This window comes from Leguminivora glycinivorella, chromosome 26, assembly GCF_023078275.1.
Source record: "Leguminivora glycinivorella isolate SPB_JAAS2020 chromosome 26, LegGlyc_1.1, whole genome shotgun sequence".
NCBI classification, from domain to species: Eukaryota; Metazoa; Arthropoda; class Insecta; order Lepidoptera; family Tortricidae; genus Leguminivora; species Leguminivora glycinivorella.
In genome coordinates, this window is record NC_062996.1 from 10,097,201 (window position 1) to 10,119,394 (window position 22,194).

The 22,194-nt window shown below is 37.9% G+C and overlaps 2 protein-coding genes across 5 annotated transcripts in view; both read left to right on the forward strand.

Annotated features, from left to right (window-relative positions):
- The first annotated feature begins 9,721 nt into the window (after window positions 1-9,721).
- LOC125239623 (zinc finger protein OZF-like) lies at window positions 9,722-18,329 on the forward strand. Of its 2 annotated transcripts, none has more exons than XM_048147241.1 (4): window positions 9,722-9,815; window positions 9,936-10,144; window positions 11,615-11,738; window positions 16,736-18,329. In XM_048147241.1, the coding sequence occupies exons 2-4, from the start codon at window positions 9,956-9,958 to the stop codon at window positions 18,121-18,123; spliced, it is 1,701 nt and encodes a 566-aa protein (XP_048003198.1). In that variant the 5' UTR covers window positions 9,722-9,815; window positions 9,936-9,955; the 3' UTR covers window positions 18,124-18,329. The 2 variants fall into 2 exon arrangements, with proteins under 2 accessions (XP_048003198.1, XP_048003197.1); XM_048147240.1 differs by having other exon boundaries at window positions 9,728-9,815; window positions 9,941-10,144.
- Window positions 18,330-21,689: 3,360 nt separating this feature from the next.
- Window positions 21,690-22,194, forward strand: part of LOC125239622 (gastrula zinc finger protein XlCGF52.1-like) — a 32,852-nt gene continuing 32,347 nt past the window's right edge. For all 3 annotated transcript variants that reach the window (XM_048147239.1, XM_048147238.1, XM_048147237.1), the window contains exon 1: window positions 21,690-22,099. In XM_048147239.1, coding sequence (XP_048003196.1) covers window positions 21,901-22,099 — 199 coding nt within the window. In that variant the 5' untranslated portion in view covers window positions 21,690-21,900. The remainder of the gene's footprint in view (window positions 22,100-22,194) is intronic.

The window sequence follows — 22,194 nt, forward strand, 5'->3', positions numbered from 1 at the left end:
GTTCGTTTACTATTATAAATTAAATGTTTTAGAAGCTGAGCACCTGATCGATTCACTTTGAGCGCAGCGTGTCGCGTAAGTAAGCGATTTTTTATTTCTTTTTCAGTTATTTTTTTCAGTGAATCGATTCGTCTTAAGCACGGAACAGGTCAAGAAAGTAAAAATTGAAAAAATGATCTCCTTGTCCTCTTTGAGACTAAAACAGTCCTAATTAAAGTCGTAATTGACGCGATTAGTGTTTGTTTTGCCTTGCGACCGAAGATGGCCTGTGCTGTGATCTGATAATTTCCGTGCGTGCCCATTGTGGTAGGTACTGTGCTGCGGGATAAAATTCCTTTACAATCTCTTTAAATAGATCGATATTCTGTAACGGAATTCAGAAATAGATCAAAAGTCGAAAGTTAAAGCCTATAGCCGCCGGACTTGGCAAGGGCGTCAATAAATATTTATTGATTCTAAGTATCATGTTGGCTTTTATATCCGATCCCTGTGCGCCTTAAAATCGACTTTCCGCTCTAAAGAAAGGTAACTAACAAACCTATATCATTAGCGTCTTTGGGGAACATGTTTGTGTAATCCGAAAAATGTTCCGTAAATAAATATGGGCAATTTTAAATGCACAGTACGGCATCGTCAGGGATACCTCTGAAAAATGTAGTTTGGTAATGTTCTTATGCCTTAATCAAATCTAAGCCGCTTGCCAGTGGAAGTAAAGGATTACAAAGTGAAACTCAGGTATGTGGAGAGTTGTATTAATTACCAAATATAAGTTCCGGTTAAAGATAATTGAGAAAATCCGCATACGAGAGAGTCACTCTTTAATCCTTAACTATAATAATAGCGTTTAATAACGCAAGGCGAGCGTATTTGATTAATTTGATTACTTGGCTGCTGCGTAAGCAGAGTAAAAGGATGCATCATTGCACTAGCTTACTAAAAACTTCTTACCTGCGCAAGGTGTGAAGAAATTTACAACCAGTATGTTTTTATTTTGTGTATAGTCCGCTTAAGGATATTAAAGGCTAGTATAATAATTATTATTCTGTGGAAGCAGGCATTAGTGGAAAAAATATCAAGTGTTAAGACGGTGTAAAAGCACTAGTCTAACACAGTAGGCAGTGACCCTGTCTGCAGAGCCTATGGTTCTGGGTTCGAATCCCAGTATGGGAATATGTTTGTGTGATGCACACAAATAGCGGGACGTAGTTGAACGAAAGAGAGCCATCCTCTGAAAATAGCCTTTTATTTGAATGGCTTTTCCCTTTTTACGTTGAGATTATATTCAAATAATTATGTTTATATGAATTGGATCTTTTTCTTTTTACTACGTCCATTTTTTCCCGAGTTACGGTTGTGTTATTATGTATTTTTTTTTTATTATTTATTATTTATTAATCAGGCAGGCAGTTATAACAACTGATAGTTGCCTGTATCCAACAATTCTTTCTTAAGATGTGTTCTTTAAATTTGTTAAGTAGTTATCTAGTCGGTTCTTAAACTGGTTAACATTCAGTGCTGAGATCACGTCCTCTGGTAGTTTGTTCCATGTTTTGACCACTCTGTTGCTGAGAAAATGTTTGCGAGGGTTGTTTTTAGACAGTTCAGATATTAGTTTGTACTGGTGGCCTCGCAGACGGGTGTTATTATTGCGCTTGTACAGGTCTTGAAACTGGTCTATGTCATAGTGCCCCGTTAAAATCTTGAACGTTTCAATGAGGTCTCCACGCTCTCGGCGTTCTTTTAGCGTTGTAAGCTTCAGCACTTTAAGTCGTTCTTCGTAAGACATTTTTTTTAGTTGTTTGGGTATTTTTGTGAAACTACGTTGCACTTTCTCAAGCATCTCAACATCTTTGGCGAAATAAGGGTTCCAGACTTGGAAAGCGTACTCTAAGATGGGTCTAACATATGTCTTGTATATCTTAAGCATGAGTTCAGGCGTTAGTATCCCAAAGGCTTTTCTAGCGAGGTATATTAAAGATTTAGCTCTTTTGGTGATACTTGTTAGATGTTCTTCCCACTTGAGGTTTTCGGTAATTTTGACTCCCAAGTCTGTTTGCACTTTAACTGGTGTAAGTTTCGTTCCTTCCAGGGTGTAAGCAAGATGTGGATTGCGGTTACCAACTTGTAGCACTGTACATTTTTCAGCATTCAAACTTATGAGCCATTCCTTTGACCATTTTGCTATCTCGTCTAGATCCTTTTGAAGTTGGTCGAAATCATGTAGAGGGTTAGAAAATAACTTCGTGTCGTCGGCAAAAATACTGACGCTACATTGGACATTATGAGGCAGGTCGAATGTGTATATTATATAAAGCACAGGTCCAAGGACTGATCCTTGAGGTACACCGCTGTGAATTTCTCGCTGCTCTGACAATGTATCGCCAACTCGTACACAGAAAGTTCTTTCTCGAAGGAACGCCTCGATCCAAGTGAGAAGCCTACCTCGTATACCCACGAATTCCAGTTTGTGTAGTAGCCTTGTTGTAGGGACTTTGTCAAACGCTTTCTCGTAGTCTAGATAAATTACATCTATAGGTTCTCCATTGTTAAAACTCTTGGTCCAGGACGAGAGGCATGAGAGCAGGTTGGACACTGAGGATCGGCGTGGACAAAAACCGTGTTGCTGATCACTTATCACTTCATGCTGGCTGAGGAAGTTCCTTATATGCTTTACTACGATCTTTTCCATTAATTTACAAACAACACTCGTGAGGCTGATTGGTCTATAGTTAGCTGGTTCCAATTTGTTGCCCTTCTTGAATATTGGTGTTACGACAGCCGATTTCCATTGCTTTGGTAAGGTTCCACAATCGTAAGAGTGTTGCATCATTTTAGCTAGCGGTTCTGCCACATCACAGTTCTTTAATAATATCACAGGAATGTTGTCTGGTCCTGGCGAGGAATCCGCTCTCGTCTCTTTGATCGATTGTCTTACTTTGTCTGCTGTAAAGTCTATATCAGCGATGGAATCGTTTATTCTAAGATTTGGTTCTAGGATAGGTAGTTGACCTTGTGGTTCCTTTTGGAATACACCTGCGAATTGATTTGCAAACACTTCTGCGATCTCAGTATTTTGTGTCACAGTTTCACCTTTGTTGTTACGAAGAGTCGTTGGCACGCTAACCTTAGAAGTCACTTGTTGTCGTACATAAGAGTAGAATTTCTTGGGGCCGGCCTGTACTAAGTTTGTCTCGTATGTAATGCGGGAAGATCTACACAGGTTGGTTAGCTTATTGTTAATTTTCTTGTAGTCGCTGTAAATTGTGTCCAGTCTAGTTAGCGAGTATCTTTTCCATAGGGCTTTCTTTTGTTTCATGAGGTTGCGGATATCCTTTGAAAGCCAGGGTTTATTCATGGCACTCGATATCATTGGTCTCTGTCGGGGAACATATAGATGAACAGCATCTTCAACAGAAGTACAGAATAATTGATATTGAGTTTCAACACTTTGCTCGTCTTTTATGTCTCGTAGGCTGGTGTATAACTTATCTTTGATTTATCATAGTCAGCCTTTTTAAAGTTATATCTGGGGGTTGTACCTTTGTTGTCTTTTTCCGCTTGAATTTGTATGGTTGCCACTAGGCAAGTGTGATCACTTTTGCCAATGGGAGCTTGGTGGTCTATGTCGGCTATCAAGGCATCATCATTTGTTAAAATTAGGTCTAGAACGGATGGCTGGTTACCCTGGCGGTACCTGGTGTGTTTGATGACAAGTTGCTCTAGATTACTGTTCCTATACCATTGTACAAAGTTATTCTCCCTTGGTGTTAGATATTCAGTATCCCCCAGTGGCCATTTGACACCTCCAAAATTAAAGTCTCCCATTATGACGATGGTATTAGACTCCGAAGCGTTACTTAGCTGATTAAATAAGTTGGAATCCTGCTCAATTGTTGAGTCATGGCCTCTGTATACTCCACATAGGAGAAACTTTATCTTCCCAAGTTGTACGTCCAACCACAAGCATTCAGACGCAGGGTGTTTGGTATTGTATGTCGTGTTCATTTTGGTGCTTACAAAGTTAACGCTGTTTTTGGCGTAAATAGCCACTCCACCACTACGTTTTTCTAACCGGTCGTCTCTAAAAATATCATAACCTGGTATTTTTATCATTGCGTCGGGGATGTTAGGTTTTAGCCATGTCTCAGTGATTATAATCAGAGTCGGGTTGAGTGAGTTCACTCTGGCGATGAACAGGTCCAGCTTGGAGGTAACAGATTGGATGTTGGTATATAATAATGTTAAGGTATGTAATGCTGGTTGTATTTCCTTATTAGGTTTAGTTGTTAATGCTGGTGTTAATGATGTAGGTTTCGGATAGGCAGTAGAACTTAGTTTTTTAATGGCGAATTCTTAACAATAGTTGGTTGTCCTCTGACATATTTTATTGTTATGTCCGTCTCTCCATTTTCAATGCGTTTGTTAAGTTCTTCGCGCAAGTATACTAGGTATTCCCTTTGCATGGGTGTCAGGTCTGCCTTTACAGATGAGGGTTTGTCCAACTTCTTTTTGTTGCGTAGAACTTCCAGCGCGTCACTCTTGCTGTTTAAGACGACCTTCAGTGGGCGCGGTTTGCTAGATTTTACGGCCCCAAGGCGGATGGTCTTTAACCCGTTACAGTTAACTGACTTGGTGACTTTGTTGATGAGTGCAGTGCACTCTGCTTTATCATGCCCTATTCTCTGATCTACGTCATTGCTACTCGACTCGGGAATGTCGTAAATGATTAGGTTTTGTGCTCTATTGGCTCTCTCAGATATTTCTCGAATTGCTGACTCAGTTGCCAACATACCCTGCCTCACGCGAAGCTGCTTAACTTCTTCGGTTAGCTGTTTGAGCGTGTTCATAATTTCTGGGAGGTTATTCATTGCATTTTTGCAGTCTCCGCATAAGAAGGTCATAACGCGGGCCACGGTTTTCAGCTCCAACACTCTAATTTCAGTCGGAGACATGCCATGACAATCGCCGCACAAGAGCTTTTTACAAGAATCGCATGTCACCGACAACTTTTTATCGCTCGGTGACTTATTGCACTTGGTACATTTTTCCTGAGTTGAACGAGGGGAGTTTTTATTCGGAGCCATTTTTCAAGATTTTTTTTAAAGTTTGCAGTGGCAACACTGTTGTGACAGTTCACTTTGACAGCCAAATTCAAGTGTCACTAAAAATGTCAATAAATTGAGGGTAGGCTTATAAACACCAAAGTAGGCCAGTGTCACTTGCGTAAGTATTTCACAGTTTTATTTAATTAATACACAATTGTACGCGAAAATAACACTAACACTTAGTCCACAATTTATAACCGACACTTTCACAATGTTTTTACTAAGTTTTATGCAGTTTTGGAGGCAAAAACCATTAATAACCACAGACGTAGTTTCACCTCACAGAACGATTTGACTTATCCCGATATATAGCGATATTTAAGTATACATATGTCTATAATAAGAGTAATATGTCGCCTTGCTACCATAGTACAAGCCTCCCTCAGTTTTTGGCAAAATAGATTCCCCAATGTCTATTTATTTTGGTACCGATAATAAATTTCCCGCTTATTAAGGCTTATGAGTATTACTATTTATCTAGATAAAAACCAGCCGTCTGCGCAAGACGTGCATCTTCCCATTTTCATAATTCCCGCCTGCGCAAGGTGTGTGAATAATATGATTGTTAAGACAGCTGAAAATTTTGCAGTCTGCGCAAGGCTTGCAATTTTCGTGACTCAATTTTCTGCCTGCGCAAGGCGATTAAATATTTTATTTAGCCTGCTGAAAACCTGCCGTTTCGCAAGGCGCGTGTTTACATATCCTGCGTCACAAGCAGATCAAGCAGATGTGGTATAATAGGTATAATACAATTAGCATGGTTCTAAAGCGGTTTTTGTCGGCCTACGCAAGGCGTTTTGAAACTTACGTGTGATGGAGGAAACAACACAATATGATAACGCCTCCTAAGCTTAGTACCAAGTGCTTACTTTGTTAATTACAAAGTCATTTTGACAGGGGTTATATATTTCTACTGCGGAATCACTTCCCAGTAATCATTAAATAGTCTCGAGAAGACTTGTCAAAGCGGACCCCAGGCCTTCACAGGCCGGGGCCGGGGCCAATGCCGGGATAACGCAAGGAGGATGATGATGAGTCTGGTGAAGACTAAAAAGATTATCACAGTTATTGCAAGCGACTTGATAAACGTGGTTTCTTTTTTTTGTGGAAACTTTTTCCACTATATAGTTATCTACTACATATGTTATCTTTGTCGTTAACGGCGTTTGAAACACCTAGCTCACGCTGACGCGGAGTGAGTTGACACGATAATATTCAAAATTAACCACGGTTTTATCAGCCTACTTATTTAGGTTTTAAAGTGGGATTTGTGGTCATTTAATCATTTAAGTAAACCTTTTGATAGTGTTGATGCATATCAAGGCCGCAGTATTCTTTGGTTCAGGATATTAACCGTTTCCCAAACATCTTAAATGGGTTATTTATTCTATTATTTTAATCAAATAGTTACCTAGCCCGCTGGCCGCTCCGGCGCCACATGAGGCCAATAATCTAAAGATCAGATTGCTTTGGACTGTTTTAGGTCATTAATTTGTTCAGTTAAGCCCACGTGGGCTGAACACATTTTAAGGAATTGGCTATGTGGATGAAATAGCAAACATTTTTGCATAGTTTTTCGCTATGTAAGAATGCAGTTGTGATATGTTATTACATATTTTGAGGCTCCAGGAACGACCTGAACCAATGTTACAAAGAACCATTACATTAAAATGTGTTCACATCCTCATAAAGTAGCACGGGGAGACTCGTCTACTCATTATTTAGTCCTAATGAAACAATACGTATTTAAATTATGAGTTTTAGGTTAAGATTACCGCCATAACACGTTTTTAAAAATAAAAGGGGGGAAAAGGACACCTACGTAAGAAGTGATGAAATGTACGGGTTAATAAACCCAACTACAAACTTAAAACGCTGTCATATTACAGTTTTTAATCTGTTTTTTAAATAAAGTAACCTCTATGGTTAATAAATATATCACATTCATGGGGTATTCGGAAAACTATTTCTCATACCTAATCATTGTTTTTGGTAACAATATTTTGCAAGATAAGTACTTGATGTGGTTTCAAAATGATTTTAATACTCATATAAAGATGGACCGTCAAAACAATTTTAAAGTTTGATGAGTGTCTCAAAATTTTGTTTGGACCTCAGATCTCGGAACTACAGATCTAGGTACCTTAACCTCAATATCATATTCTTCATTACAAAACCAGAAGGCTACGTCATGCCATATAATGGAATGATTATATATCTTTATGCTTCCAACGAAAATCACGGGTCTTACCCGCATACATACGTATCCTTAAGGAGAAAAATATTTGATTGTAACATCTTGCGCTTTCATAAGCTGGTTACCCAAAACAAAAAGGCATTTATATACGAAGAAAATTCTATCATCAGCATTGGCTTAACATGTGTACAAATTACAAATAAAACGCTTTGCACATGTGCGTCTAGCCGCCTAGGCGTTGTTAGCCTATGCCAATCCTTGGCTTAACAGAAAGTACATACATATTGGGTAAATAACTAACAAAAAATATTAGGGAACTGGGAGAGAACTCTCCAGACAAAAAGTCTAAGGTTAAGTTGTAGCCTGTTAACCAAGGCAATTAAAAGTTGAACTGTTGTAGTACCACTACTACCAATTGCACAGGAGGTACTTTGTTTAGGACTGTATTCATACATGGATTCAATGACCTTAATACGTATACTCATAATGTATAACGAATGACTAAGTTATACTTATACAAAGCCTCAATAGTCTTGTTACTTGATATACTTACACTTCCTTCCTGGATGATAGATTCGTTTACCAAAAGAGTATCTTATGCTTAGGAGTTTTCAATGATGAAAAATTCACAAGTGTGCTTATCCTCAATATATGATAATAAGACTTTTTAGAATGATTAGATTATTTTTTTTTAGCACTTACCAAACGTGCCCAGATTATTATTTCCGTTAATAAAATTGGAACCACGTTACACATGGGTTCAGTATGGGTTATACCCAAGAGGCCAAGAATATTTCCGGCATACTAGAATGCTCGGGAAAATTACTAAAATTAGATTTCATAAAACGAATTAAGTACATCACGAAAGAACCATGATTGTCGGAACATTAGTCATACCATGGGTATTAAGGTTTTCAATAGCTGCGCACATTAGTATTATACACTTTTAAAGTTGTAGCCGATTGAGCGAAATTTTTCTTCGCTACCAAATTTTGCCATGTCATAGCCATAAGGCAGTAATTATAATATTCACTGTCTATTATGAAATGCTGTAATTGCCGGAAATAAATAGTGACTATTTGGATAAGGCATTAATGAATGGATCAGTTCCTTAACTGTTTTCTATAATATCATATGTAATAATATCATGTCATGCAAATCAATATATCAATATAATGTACCTATGTCATGTCTATTATTCTATGATACTGAAAAGAGATAAACGAGTTGCGAGGAATTTGACACACAATCCAAAACTTTTTTCGCTTATACCCTAAAAGTAATGATACTGCAATAACCCTAATTACTGGCAATTGCAGAGTCGGGGTCAAAACATTAAAAACATACTAAGTGTATTAAATTGAATATTATAATGAAATAAACGTAAACATAAGTCATGACCTGACCTTGTTAGGGGGATGAAATAAAAAAGTAACAGGTTTTTCATAATTTATTTTAATATCATTATGGGTATATACATAATAGGTATATACATAAAATTTAAAAATGTTTCAAACTTTCCTTACCGACGAATAATAAGTTACAATAGAAAAATAGGTCACTGTGCACTTATCAATTCAGTCACTGCAGCTGCTGTCAGCTGCAATTCACATTCCTCCATATAGGTACACAAGGTACCTATCTGATGTGTGAAGTGCACTTGAAGTTGTTATTTCCATTGGCGATTCAATTAATCACATTGGCGTTTCTTGACCACCAGGCGAATACAGACACGTCTCAATATATTAAATAGGCTTCAAATAACGGTACAGAAGCTTAATAGCAGCGTTTTACCTTACAATAAAACGCATATTAAGCGAAATACCTTATTTGAAGCCTATATTTTTAACTACGCCTGTGGCTACAACGCTCAGTTGCAATAAACCAAGGCACATTTATTTTTCCATTTGAGGGTATTTGTTGTTCGCTGCTAGTAAACAACATTTTTAGACTATTCAGTTTCGAAGATACGTCTTTATTTCATTTCACATTTGAATTCATAAATGATGCAACTGTTTGGTAAGGGGTATATTGCAACTTCGGTTAAATTAATATTTTGAGAACCAATGATGAAACATCGTTGCCGTCCCTACGGCACGGGTCGCCTGGTGGAAGGGGAAACCTGAATCGTAAAACTGGAGTTGCAAGTTGTTTACAGGTGTTCAGCTGTAGGTACCTGCTGTGAACCGCTACGCATCTACAAGCAGTATCGCTGTCTCTCAATATATTAAATAGGCTTCAAATAAGGTATTTCGCTTAATATGCGTTTTATTGTAAGGTAAAACGCTGCTATTGTGTACATATTGATTGTGTAGAGAGGTTATTATAAATATGGGATACGTTATCTGTGGTTTGATAGGATTGGTTGTACCCAAGTATTGATTTCAATAATTTCATTTGTCATATTGACATTAGAGACCGAAAATCGATGCAATCTATTTTTATTTCTATATATAAAAACTCTTATTTAATGTAGTAAAATAGGTTTAAAAGTACTATTCCTCGTGTAGCAGGTATAAAAAGCAATATTATTAACTACGTGTGTTCCTATTTATTATTCTGAAGCTCAATTTCCATATTGTTTTTAAAGCAAACAAGAATGTTTACTTTTTCCATTGAACATTTTCTATTAGCACAGGAACGGCACTGAATCATGTCTGAAGAGGCGGAGAATAAAACAGACTCAATAACAGTAATAGTGAAGAAGGAGGTAGGTACGGAAGAAAATGATCAGGAACGATCAAAAGAAGTTATGGAAGAAACGAATAAGGTTACGGAAGGGACGGAGAATGAAGAACCATTTGAATCGGTTCAACTGAAGATGGAGATAGTGTGTGTAAAGGTAAATATGCTGATACGCAATAATGTGTTATCCCACATGCATTTCGCAATAAGATGTCAACTCAAAAATTTGACGATTAAAGTTAGAGATGGGCCGAATATTCGGTAAATATTCGGTATTCGGCATATTCGGCAAGTTTTTCAATGTTCGTATTCGGCCGAATAGTTCGGTTACATTGCCGAATATTTACCGAATAAACAAAGTAAATAATTAGCGCAAGTTGTTTCGTAATTCATGGGATAATAACATCCTATTTCAGGATTCTAAGGACCAAAATATAAGTACCTACAATAATTATGTAAAAAAGTAAAAATAACGTAGCTTAAGAAACAAAAATCAAAATGTTCTTATGCACTAAATTATAGGAACATTAAGAGCCTTAGTTAGTACCCATTACCAACCATTGAAAAGTTTTTAACTCTAAGCCAGGTATTAAATATAGTGGAACCGAATATTCGGCCGAATGTTCGGTTCGGTAACAGCTGAACCGAATGTTCGGCCGAATATTCGTATTTGGCAAAGTCCGTATTCGGCCCATCTCTAATAAACTGTAGACATATTATTGCAAAATTCATGTGGAATAACATTATTGAGTATCAGCATCCATATATACTTAAGCTTTTGCCCGCGGCTTCGCACTCGTTAGAAAGAGACAAAAAGTAGCCTATGTCACACTCCATCCCTTAAACTATCTCCACTTAAAAAATCACGTCAATTTATCGCTTCGTTTTGCCGTGAAAGACGGACAAACAAACAGACACACACACTTTCCCATTTATAATATTAGTATGGATTGCATTACCACTTAACCACTCTATTTTATTCTAAGTCTGATTTTCAACAATGCACTGTTTTGTACTGTAGAGACTGCACAGTAATGTACATCTCTGTGATATTGTATTAAAATAAACTTATTCTGTAGGTTAGTTTAGTTATAAAATTGTAAGTCTACTAGTTATGTAGTTTAACAGTCACAACACAATTTGTTTAAACAACAGATTTTGATTTTTCTCTTATAAATATTTAAAAAGGATAATTTTATTTTTTGAATCAAAGAGATGTTACACCCTGTTTTTATTGAATTGCGTTAACTTTAAGGGAAGGTTCTTTAGATCAAATACAATTAATTTCTCTAAGAAACTAGCGTCTTAACTCTTATGTTTATCGAGTTATTAAAAAAATAAAGATAATTACTGAACATGTGTGTAGCCTCTACCGATTCCTAATGTTATTTGTTTTGACATGTGCCGTCAATCACTTGACACTAACTTAAATGTTATTCTTAGGGTTCTCTCACACTAATTAATTCATTTATTATGTATGAAAACAATAAAAAAATTTATTTTTAGAATTTATTTAAAAGTGATATACAGGGTGGTTCCAGGTAATGAACCTAACAACTGTTGAATTTAACGGAAAACAAAAACTACATGGTGTATACAAATACATGACACATATTAATTCCTACAGGAGGAGCCACACTGGGACGGGACAAATGATACAGCTGATCAGGCGGGCTTGTACAACATCCACGGGACTGATGATGAAGTGTTCGGGACGGGGTCCATGCAGACAGCTGAAGCATTCACAAATGGTAAGTAACCTTTGAATAGTTCACTATTATAACAACAACAACAACGTACAATCACGCCTGTATCCCATAAAGGGGTAGGCAGAGCACATGAAACTACTAAAGCTTCAGGGCCACTCTTGGCAAATAAGGGGTTAAAAGAAAACAAAACTATGGCATTGCAGTGACAGGTTGCCAGCCTCTCGCCTACACCACAATTTAACCCATATCCCGACTATGGCGCCTTCTACGACACCCACGGGAAGAAAGGGGGTGGTGAAATTCTTAACCCGTCACCACACAGGCCACTAGGCCACAGTTCACTATTATAAAAATAAATAAATAAAATCACTTTAATTCAGACACATACATACATATATACACACACATACATAAGGAAAGGCATGGAAAGATTTGCGATGTCCGGCGTGGCTTCCGTAGCTCAATTGGTTAAGAGCATTGCACGGATTGCAAAAAGGATGCGGGTTCAAGTCCCGCCGGAAGCGTAAATTTTTCCAAATGTTTAGAATCGTTAGCAGACGTTTCTGCTTTTTAAAAATTAAAGACAAAAGTAGTTGACGCTCTCACACACGCTCTATCCCTGAAATGGCGTTGGGCTGGGCACTTATCGCGCTACTCTGACCGAAGATGGACCATTGAGGCAACAAAATGGAAAGGTCCATTGTGAAAATCTGTAGAGTAGTTTTTTTTACACAAATATTTTTGAGGAAAAAGTGATATGGATTAGGTTAGGCACTAGTCCCACCGCGAGCTAGTAAAATAAAATTTTGAAAAAAACCCTGACTGTCACATAGTACTCTGATTTTCATGAAACATGGCTTAAGAACACTCCCGACTAACTCAGCTTGTCTGTCTGTTTGTCTGTGTGTGTGTGTGTCTGTCTGTGGCATCGCAGCTCCCGAACGGATGAACCGATTTAGATTTAGTTTTTTTAGGGTTCCGTACCTCAAAAGGAAAAAACGGAACCCTTATAGGATCACTTTGTTGTCCGTCTGTCCGTCCGTCCGTCCGTCTGTCAAGACCCTTTTTCTCAGGAACGCGTGGAGGTATGAAGCTGAAATTTATATCAATTACTCAGGTCTACTGTCCCTTGAAGCTGTGAAAAAATCAAACTTCTAAGCCAACGCAATCAAAAGATACAGCCGTTTATGCCGCAAAGTGAACTATGATTTAGACGTACCAGCATCAGCTGCCTGTCTAAAACGAAATAATAATAATAATAATAATAATAAATTTTCGACACTTGCAAGGGAATCAAAACCTACAGGGTGCTTCCCGTGAACTCAGAATCTTGAAATTTGGTACGAAGCAACGTCTTATAGCATAGATAAAGGAAAAATTACGAAAACCATAAATTTTTAGTTACATCACATAATATATTTTTTTTTAATAATTTTAACCTTACTACCCATTTCCTCATATTATGACTCGATTGTCGTAATGAACGAACTTTGTAAACCTTGCAGGTTTGTACGGAACCCTCGGTGCGCGAGTCCGACTCGCACTTGGCCGGTTTTTGTCTGAAAGCTGAGTTAGTCGGGAGTGTTCTTAGCCATGTTTCATGAAAATCGGTCCACTATGTCGGGGTCAGGGGTTTTTTCAAAATTTTAATTTTATTGAAATGAAATGAAATGAAATATTTATTTTTTCCAAGTAGGCATATTACAATGCGCTTATGAACGTCAATTAAAGCTACGGCTCTAACCCTACGCCTCAGCCTCGAGAAGATTTCAGTCCCCCCTCAGTTGGAGGGGGGTATCCACTATGGGACCGGCAAGAAACTCGGCGGGCCACTTCTTTTCAAAACATTACATCTTATAATTAACATGCATTAAAAAACGAGATACAATTTAATCAGCAAAAGTATTCATCAAAAAACCGGCCAAGAGCGTGTCGGGCCACGCTCAGTGTAGGGTTCCGTAGTTTTTCGTATTTTTCTCAAAAACTACTGAACCTATCAAGTTCAAAACAATTTTCCTAGAAAGTCTTTATAAAGTTCTACTTTTGTGATTTTTTTTCATATTTTTTAAACATATGGTTCAAAAGTTAGAGGGGGGGGGACGCACTTTTTTTTCCTTTAGGAGCGATTATTTCCGAAGATATTAATATTATCAAAAAACGATCTTAGTAAACCCTTATTCATTTTTAAATACCTATCCAACAATATATCACACGTTGGGGTTGAAATGAAAAAAAAAAAATCAGCCCCCACTTTACATGTAGGGGGGGTACCCTAATAAAACATTTTTTTCCATTTTTTATTTTTGCACTTTGTTGGCGTGATTGATATACATATTGGTACCAAATTTCAGCTTTGTAGTGCTTACGGTTACTGAGATTATCCGCGGACGGACGGACGGACGGACGGACGGACGGACGGACGGACGGACGGACGGACGGACGGACGGACAGACAGACATGGCGAAACTATAAGGGTTCCTAGTTGGCTACGGAACCCTAAAAAAAGAAATATTAAATTAACGGACTAGGTACCTACTCTATGGAAATTCATTTCAATAAATTATATACAGCTATGCACATGCAAAACACATTTCTTTTACAAATATTCAAATGAACAAATCGAGAAAACGAGAGTCAAAGTAACACGTGCAGCCCAAGTCAGGGGTTCTCTAAGTAAGGGCCGCGGCCGACAGGAAAACAAATAACTTTTAAGCAGTTATTAAGTACACACTTAAAATCGTGAATCGATCGAACACGATGACTGTTATATTATGATCCTACGCAAGTCAAAATAAAAATCAGTCCAAAATTGTCAAACTTCTGTCATATCAGATACTTACAAAACCAATAATTAAATTTATAATCACCTTAATAAGCACAGGCTAATTAAAACCTCAGGGTGTCCACTTTCTGGAAAGTCAGGGAAAGTCAGGGAAAAGTCAGGGAAGCTCATAGTGGTCATGGAAAGTCAGGGAAATGATTTGGAGGTCAGGGAAAAATTTGGCACCAATAAAAAAATCAAAAAGTATTGAAAAAAATTATATGACTTCTTGGGTTGGCCACATCCATGACACCAAAGATGGATTCCCGGTAGTAATTTTAAGGCAACTTAGAATTGTCTCTTTAGACTTTTTATGACAAATAAATATAGTCCATCCCAGTGATTGCTAATGAGGGATATCTTCATGCTTGACCTTAATTTATCAGGCCCAAAATCCAGATTTTTTTACATTGCGTGCCCCACCCACATATTCCAAAATGGCGAGGGGGTCGGGTATGAATTCAGTTATTGTGATTCAGATTAACTGGAAAGGTGCTTTTGCTAGGGCGACGTGAAAACGACAAAGACAAAGTTATGTCGCTGTCCAAATCCTAAGTATCTAATCTATCCGATCCGACAATCCAAAGCGGAGTTCCTTAAAAAGCCAATGGCCCAAAACGTCACATAGATAACGCGCAATTTTGTATTAGTCAAAGGAGCATAGGAGTGATGATTAGAGAACTTTAAACCTAAAGGCATGTAGTGGCAAAACACCTAAATGGGCATCCCGACGCTGACAACAGAGAAAAAAATTCGCGCTCGCTACGCTCGCGTTTACTATTTCTACACAGCTTATATATATTTTTGTTACTTAGTCAATACTTCGCACTCACTATACGCTCGAAATCTCGTTTTCATTTCAAGCCTGCTTTCCTGACTGCTCTGATAGGCTAGGTAGGTACCCCATTTTGTTTGCTATGTTAATAACTACTATCAGCCCCAGGGCCGTATAAAAGGGGAAAAATTTTCGCGCTCGCTGCGCTCGTGACTTTTTTCTGCTTGGACTATCCAAGGGCGCCGCAACTCAAACTCGCTTTACCCTGATATCCCTCATTGAGAGTGCACGGGCCGGCACTGGTTTAGCCAAAAGTAAATGGCGATAACTACCAACTACATTTTATTTCGTTAATTTTAGTCTTATAAGACCAAAAATTAAAGTTTAATAGTTAACATAAGCTGCCAGAGCTCAACGAGGGTGCGGTGTGCTGATGACGGGAGGACTTACGGAACTAACTTGTTCCGTCTATTGTCCTTTGAGTCGTCGGCAACCCGAACCCTCCTTAGAACTTGTACACTCCTTTTTACTGTGTACTTAACACAGCAAAAGGGAATGTACAAGTTTCTAAAACTGTTTTTTTTTGTACCCTAAGCAAAAGTGGTTTTTCCTTTTTGAGGAAAGGAACTGTAAAAAAGTGCTTTTTTTCGGGTTTTTTTTTAAGACAGAAAAAAAAACTGTTTTTTTGCAACCCTAAGCAAATGTCATCGTAGAATGAAAATGGTCAGGGAAATTTTCTGAAATGATCATGGAAAGTCAGGGATTTTTTTTTGGGTTTAGTAGTGGACACCCTGAACCTTCTTAAATTACGATGTTGAAGACCGTTTTAATTAGACATTAAAGTCTCGAAAGTTGCTAAAAATAATGTTTATCGGCCCGCTATTTGGTCGCCCAGGTACATTTCCACAGTGATACCAGTGTAATAAATAAACTACCCCACAAAAACGGCTTTTTAATTTCAATAAATATACCAAAATGATTTGTGTTGAAATTTATTTTCGTTTAAACAGAGTCATTATTTGCGTAATGGAATATGTAAAGTTTTTTAATAAACTTGTAAAATATCGGCAATTTTAATACCTCGAATGGTGCATTTTTTGTAGCACCAGCCACACCTTTGTTTACAATAATTCCGGCTAATTCAAAATAGGAATATAGTTTTACGAAAGCGACTGCCATCTGACCTTCCAACCCGAAGGGAATTATTGGAATTAGTCCGGTTTCCTCACGATGTTTTCCTTCACCGAAAAGCGACTGGCAAATATCAAATGACATTTCGCACATAAATTCTGAAAAACTCATTGGTGCGAGCCGGGGTTCGAACCCGCGACCTTCGGAACGAAAGTCGCACGTACTTACCGCTAGGCTACCAGCGCTAGTAAAGTTGACTTCACTTCAAAGTTTCAATGTGTGTTTCAAAAATAAATTTATTTTTCTTTCCAGCACCATTATTGGGAGGAAACTTAAAACAAGAGAAGATCGAAGAGTTCATCGTGCCAGACCAACTAGGTTGTTCCACGTGGGGCGTCCAAGACAACAGCATGATACTACAGATAACCCAGTTATCCACCTCCATTCAAGAAGGCACTCTCTTCAGAAGGAGGTTCAAAGAACGCAAGAAAAAATCAAAAACCGACGCTCCTAATGACGAAGAAAGAAAATATGCGTGCGATCTATGCAACAAGAAGTTCACAGCAAAAAAGTACCTAATCGGACATATGAATTATCACAAGTATAAAAAACCTTTCCATTGCGCTATTTGTGATAAAACTTTCTCGTGCGAGACCTACGCTACTGCTCATGAACGGATTCACACGGGGGAGAGACCATATAGCTGCAAAATATGTAGCAAATCCTTCAGATGCTCAAGCCATCTGATTAAGCATGAGAGGACTCATACGGAAGACAAACCGTTCGCTTGCGAAGTATGTAAAAAGCAGTTTAGAGAGAAAACGCAACTGAAGCTTCATGAGCTCTTACACAAAGGGGAGGAAGCTAAACAGTATCCGTGCAAGTTTTGCCCAAAGAAATTCATACATATGTATAAGCTGACAATTCATGAGAGGAACCATACTGGGGACAGACCGTTTGTGTGTAAAACGTGCGGAATGAGCTTCGTCCAAAAGTTCCAACTGGACAGTCATAACAGATTACACACAGGTGACAAACCGCGTGTATGCGAAATATGCGGCAAGCATTTTATAACGAGAGCGGACTTGGTAAGACACGAGCGGACACACACTGGAGCCAAGCCGTATACTTGCGATACATGCCAGAGGCAATTCAGTCAGAAAGCGCATTTGAACTCTCACATGTTGATTCACAGCGGAGAGAAACCTTACTCATGCCAAACATGCTCTAAGAAGTTTAGCTGCAAGCCTTCTTTGGTTATTCACGAGCGAGTTCATACTAACGAGAGACCGTATCCTTGTAGGATATGCGGGCGGCAGTTTAAACAGGGCGGTGTCAGGAGGAGGCATGAAGCTACTCACACGAGGGACAAAACCATAGTCTGCGACATATGTAACGAACTTTTTGCGCTGAAACGAGAGCTAAAGAAACACGTGAGGTTGATGCACACTGTGTATACTTGTGATATTTGTAGTAAGGATTTTAGGGATAAATTCAATTATAACAGACATGTCCAGACGCATGGGGAAACGGCTGAGGAAAATGGGGACACGCATTGTGAAACTGCGGAGGAAAATGGGGATACGCATTGTGAAACTGCGGAGGAAAATGGGGATACGCATTGTGAAACTGCGGAGGAAAATGAAGATACTAATAGTGAGGATAATGATGATGTTGAAGATGTTGAAAAAACCGTTTAGTTAATTTTGTATGTCCCAGATTTTGTTGTATTTCTGCTTTAGTGACCCACTGCTGGGCAAAGGCCTGCAATTCTTCTAATAGAGCCTGTATTTTCTTTTCTTTACATATTTCATATATATATATTTGTTCCGTCTTGAGTCGTCGGCAACCCAAACTCTCCTTAGAATTTGTACACTCTTTTTTGTTAAGTACTTAACACAGCAAAAAGGAGTGTACAAGTTTCTAATGGGTTGGCAACGCGCACGTGACACTCCTTGAGTTGCAGGCGTCCATAGGTGACGGTGACCGCTTTCCATCAGGCGGACCGTATGCTTGTTTGCCACCAACGTAGTAGGGGAAAAAACATTTTCTTTAATTCACTAAATTGATTAAGTTCTTTTAAAAGGTCACTGGGACTGAAGAGGTTACTGTGTAAATACAGGGAGACATTGCATACTACTATTATCTAGAAATAAGATATAATATCTTTACAGGGTGGCCCAAAATTACGTTGACAAATAATGGGGAAATAATGTTGTAATAAACCAAAATATCGAAGTTACCGAAAATATTTTTTGGGCCTATATTTCTGCATATTTCTACATCCACCGTGGATATTTCAACAGCATTAGCTTAGCATGGATATTTCGCAAGGTTTGTAATGTAGACCAATCGTGTAAAGACATTTTTTCCAGATTCATAAGCTCGATACGTTTCAGCCTACTTACGAAAATGCACCATACTTAAAACTATAAATTATAGTTTGTAATCAGTCTTAAAACCCTAGACCGTTTATTATAAGTGCAATAAGTCAGACGAAAGTCACACTAGAGATTCAGCGGCATATCGATAATTTTTTGTTCCAATATTTGCGTTTGTACTTCAAAGCCAAAGGAGGATATTTTGAAGACGATTCGATTTATTCGGTCAAAAATTATTAAGGGTTCACATTTTAATTTGTAAGACAATCATTCGTGTAAGGACAGAAAAGTAATTATACAAACGTTTGTCAACGTATTTTTGGGCCACCCTGTACAAAAATATACGCTGTAAATAAATTTGAAGCTTGATTTATTTAATGTCGAAATGTATCTTTATCTGATGTTTATCTGTGACTTTTATTTATCTACATATATATTAGAAACCATAAAATTAAAAAAAAAATGCCAAAGATATGCGCACTGCCAAGGAGTGGAATACCTTTCCGTCGCCACATCTCGGACACTGGCGATCAAATATATGAAAGAGGCGCGTTCCTAGCACACATTCTAAGCTCGTGTAGGTGAACGCGTACTATACTTGTATGAGTGAAATATGACAGGTCGACTGTTCGCGTTTTTGACAGTCTGTAGCTGTTAGGTAACCGAGAGGGGTGGGCGGCACTTTCTGCGGGGAGCGGTAGTGGCCATACTGTACGATAGTTCCGGCTATATTTCCGAGCTCATATAACCCGGCAACCTTCAAATCAAGAGTGAACAGGCATCTTCTGGGCGAGCTCACTCCATCGTAGGCCACGTCTTTGCCTTTGGCTAGTTTGTGGTCAAGAGTAAGCCCATTAAAAAACAATGTTCACAACTATTCCAAATTTCAAGTTGATAGCATTAGTAAAGTTGCCGTCAATAGAAATTGCGAACAATGTAAACAAACTGAATGGTTGAAATATCCATATTCCAACACTCTTTTATTGTTTTAATGGTCTAGGATCATGGTGTTATATTAATTGACTGAATAACACATTTTTAAGCCAGTATTTGATTAGTCAGAATGTAAATTAAAGCCATTTTGAATACAAGGTTTGTTTACATTGTTCGCAAATTCTGTTGACGGCGACTTTAGTTCTCGAGATATTTAGGAATGTGACAGACGGACAGAGTCGCACCATAAGGGTTCCTGTTGTACCTTTTTGGTACGGAACCCTAAAAACAGATTGCTGAATATGGTTAATACCGGAAAGAATACAAGTGTAGTTTTCAGCAACAAATTACTTTTAAATAAATATAAATACATGTAATATGTATACACCGTGTTTTTTTTGTATTCCGTTAAATTCCACAGATCATTAAACACATTAAGATTTTGTTGTTAAAGCAGTGGAAATTAAGTTTATTTTATAACTAGCTTTTACCCGCGGCTTCGCTTGCGTTAGAAAGAGACAAAAAGTAGCCTATGTCACTTTCCATCCCTTCAACTATCTCCACCTAAATAATCACGTCAATTCGTCGCTCCGTTTTGCCGTGAAAGACGGACAAACAAACAGACACACACACTTTCCCATTTATAATATTTGTATCATTCAATATCATTTTTCTCGAGGATAAGTCATTTCATTTAATGGCAGTATATTGGAATTTTTTTGGAATATAATTATGGTTTCTATTTAGCCCTGTTTTCTGTACGACAGTGCTATTGTTTATACTATGTAAGAGCCAATATATTGATCGGATCTGATTATTTTTCATATCTATGATGATTATCTTATGAATTGTGTTTCAGTTAATAATTATATGTTTGGTTTGAATTAAAATAAATGTTTATTATGAAATAATTGTTTCATTAGTATTTCATACTAAATTGGAATTCTTAGTGCGTTTTCACATTATCCGAAACGTTGGATGTAGGAAGGATTTCAAAGGCGAAAATCAAAGATGGCGGCTTAAAAATATGGGATGTCGGTCCGATATCGGATCGGATAAAGTGAAAACGCACTTATATGCCAACCAAATCTTGGCACCTTGAACGATTTAATATTGGACTGACGCGTGTTTACACGCTTTACATCGGGCGGGCCGTATGCTTGTTTGCCACCGACGTAGTATATATATATATAAAAAAAAAACAAAGCCCATACAAAAAAGCGTACCCCTGAAATGTATGGGCCTTTTAGGCTTAAAACTAGATGGCGCTGTTCGCAGCCTGGGGGCCGATTTTTTCGATTTCGTTCAATAATATCTCCACTACTAGCGATTTAAATTCTACTAATAGGATCAAAACCGGCCAAGAGCGTGTCGGGCCACGCTCAGTGTAGGATTCCGTAGTTTTACGTATTTTTCTCAAAAACTGCTGAACCTATCAAGTTCAAAATAATTTTCCTAGACAGAGAAAGATGCCAGCAGTTTCGAATTTCATCTTTCACTTTCAGAGTTCGCGGTAGGCCCTCAGCAGGACCACTGTCAGTTGATTTGACATTGACAGTGACGGGAGAGCGATCCGGTTAATGCACAGATACATAATGCACGACCCATAATCGACAACCACTATCTAATCAACGAAAAACAGATTTTAACCCAAACTGTTCTTTTTAAATTTCGTTCACCTCATTAAAATTGGCAAAAGAATAAGATAGAAACCCACCAAATCAAATAAGATTATTCCATTTGGATTTGTTTTGACTGTGTTTGAATTTAAAGATATTGACAGTGTGAAGTGCTCATTAAGTAAAATCAATACAAAATGTATGTTGTCTGTGGAGTAAAGAGATTGGTCCTTTTATTATATAGACACGTCTTTTTTGTTTAGCTACAATGGCTACTATTGATGACAGCGAAGAGCTATGAAACTTATAATTTTACATGGTTGACTGGTTTAGTGGTTTCTTTGGCCTTGCTCGGCCATTTTATTTGATTCGATACTTCGGTCTTCGGTGTTTGTTATTGTAACTTTTTAGCTAGTTAACTTGCTGGACTAAAGTTTAAGTTCAACTAAGCTACAGCGGAAATGTGACTCCTATTGATCCTTAGTTCATCATACGAGAGAGCGACACTTATTGACCTAAAAACTCGTTTCAAAAACAAAATAATATGTCTGAAAAAGATGAAACTGTTAGTGAAACAGTGCTCATAACACTGGAAGAAATAAAAGTGGAGAAAGAAGAGACAGTTTTTATAAAGAAGGAGCCAGAATGGGATGTAGAAACTGCTGGGGTGTATGATGGAGAGATCAAAACCGAGGTGGTTATTAAGGAAGAACCTGTGCAGACTGCGATTGAATTCGTTGGGGGTAAGTTGTAGAATTTTCAGTAGAAAATTTTCAGAAGAAAATTCAGTAGTGATCAGTATACCTAGATATTTTTCTAGCATGAAAATAAAGTTAAG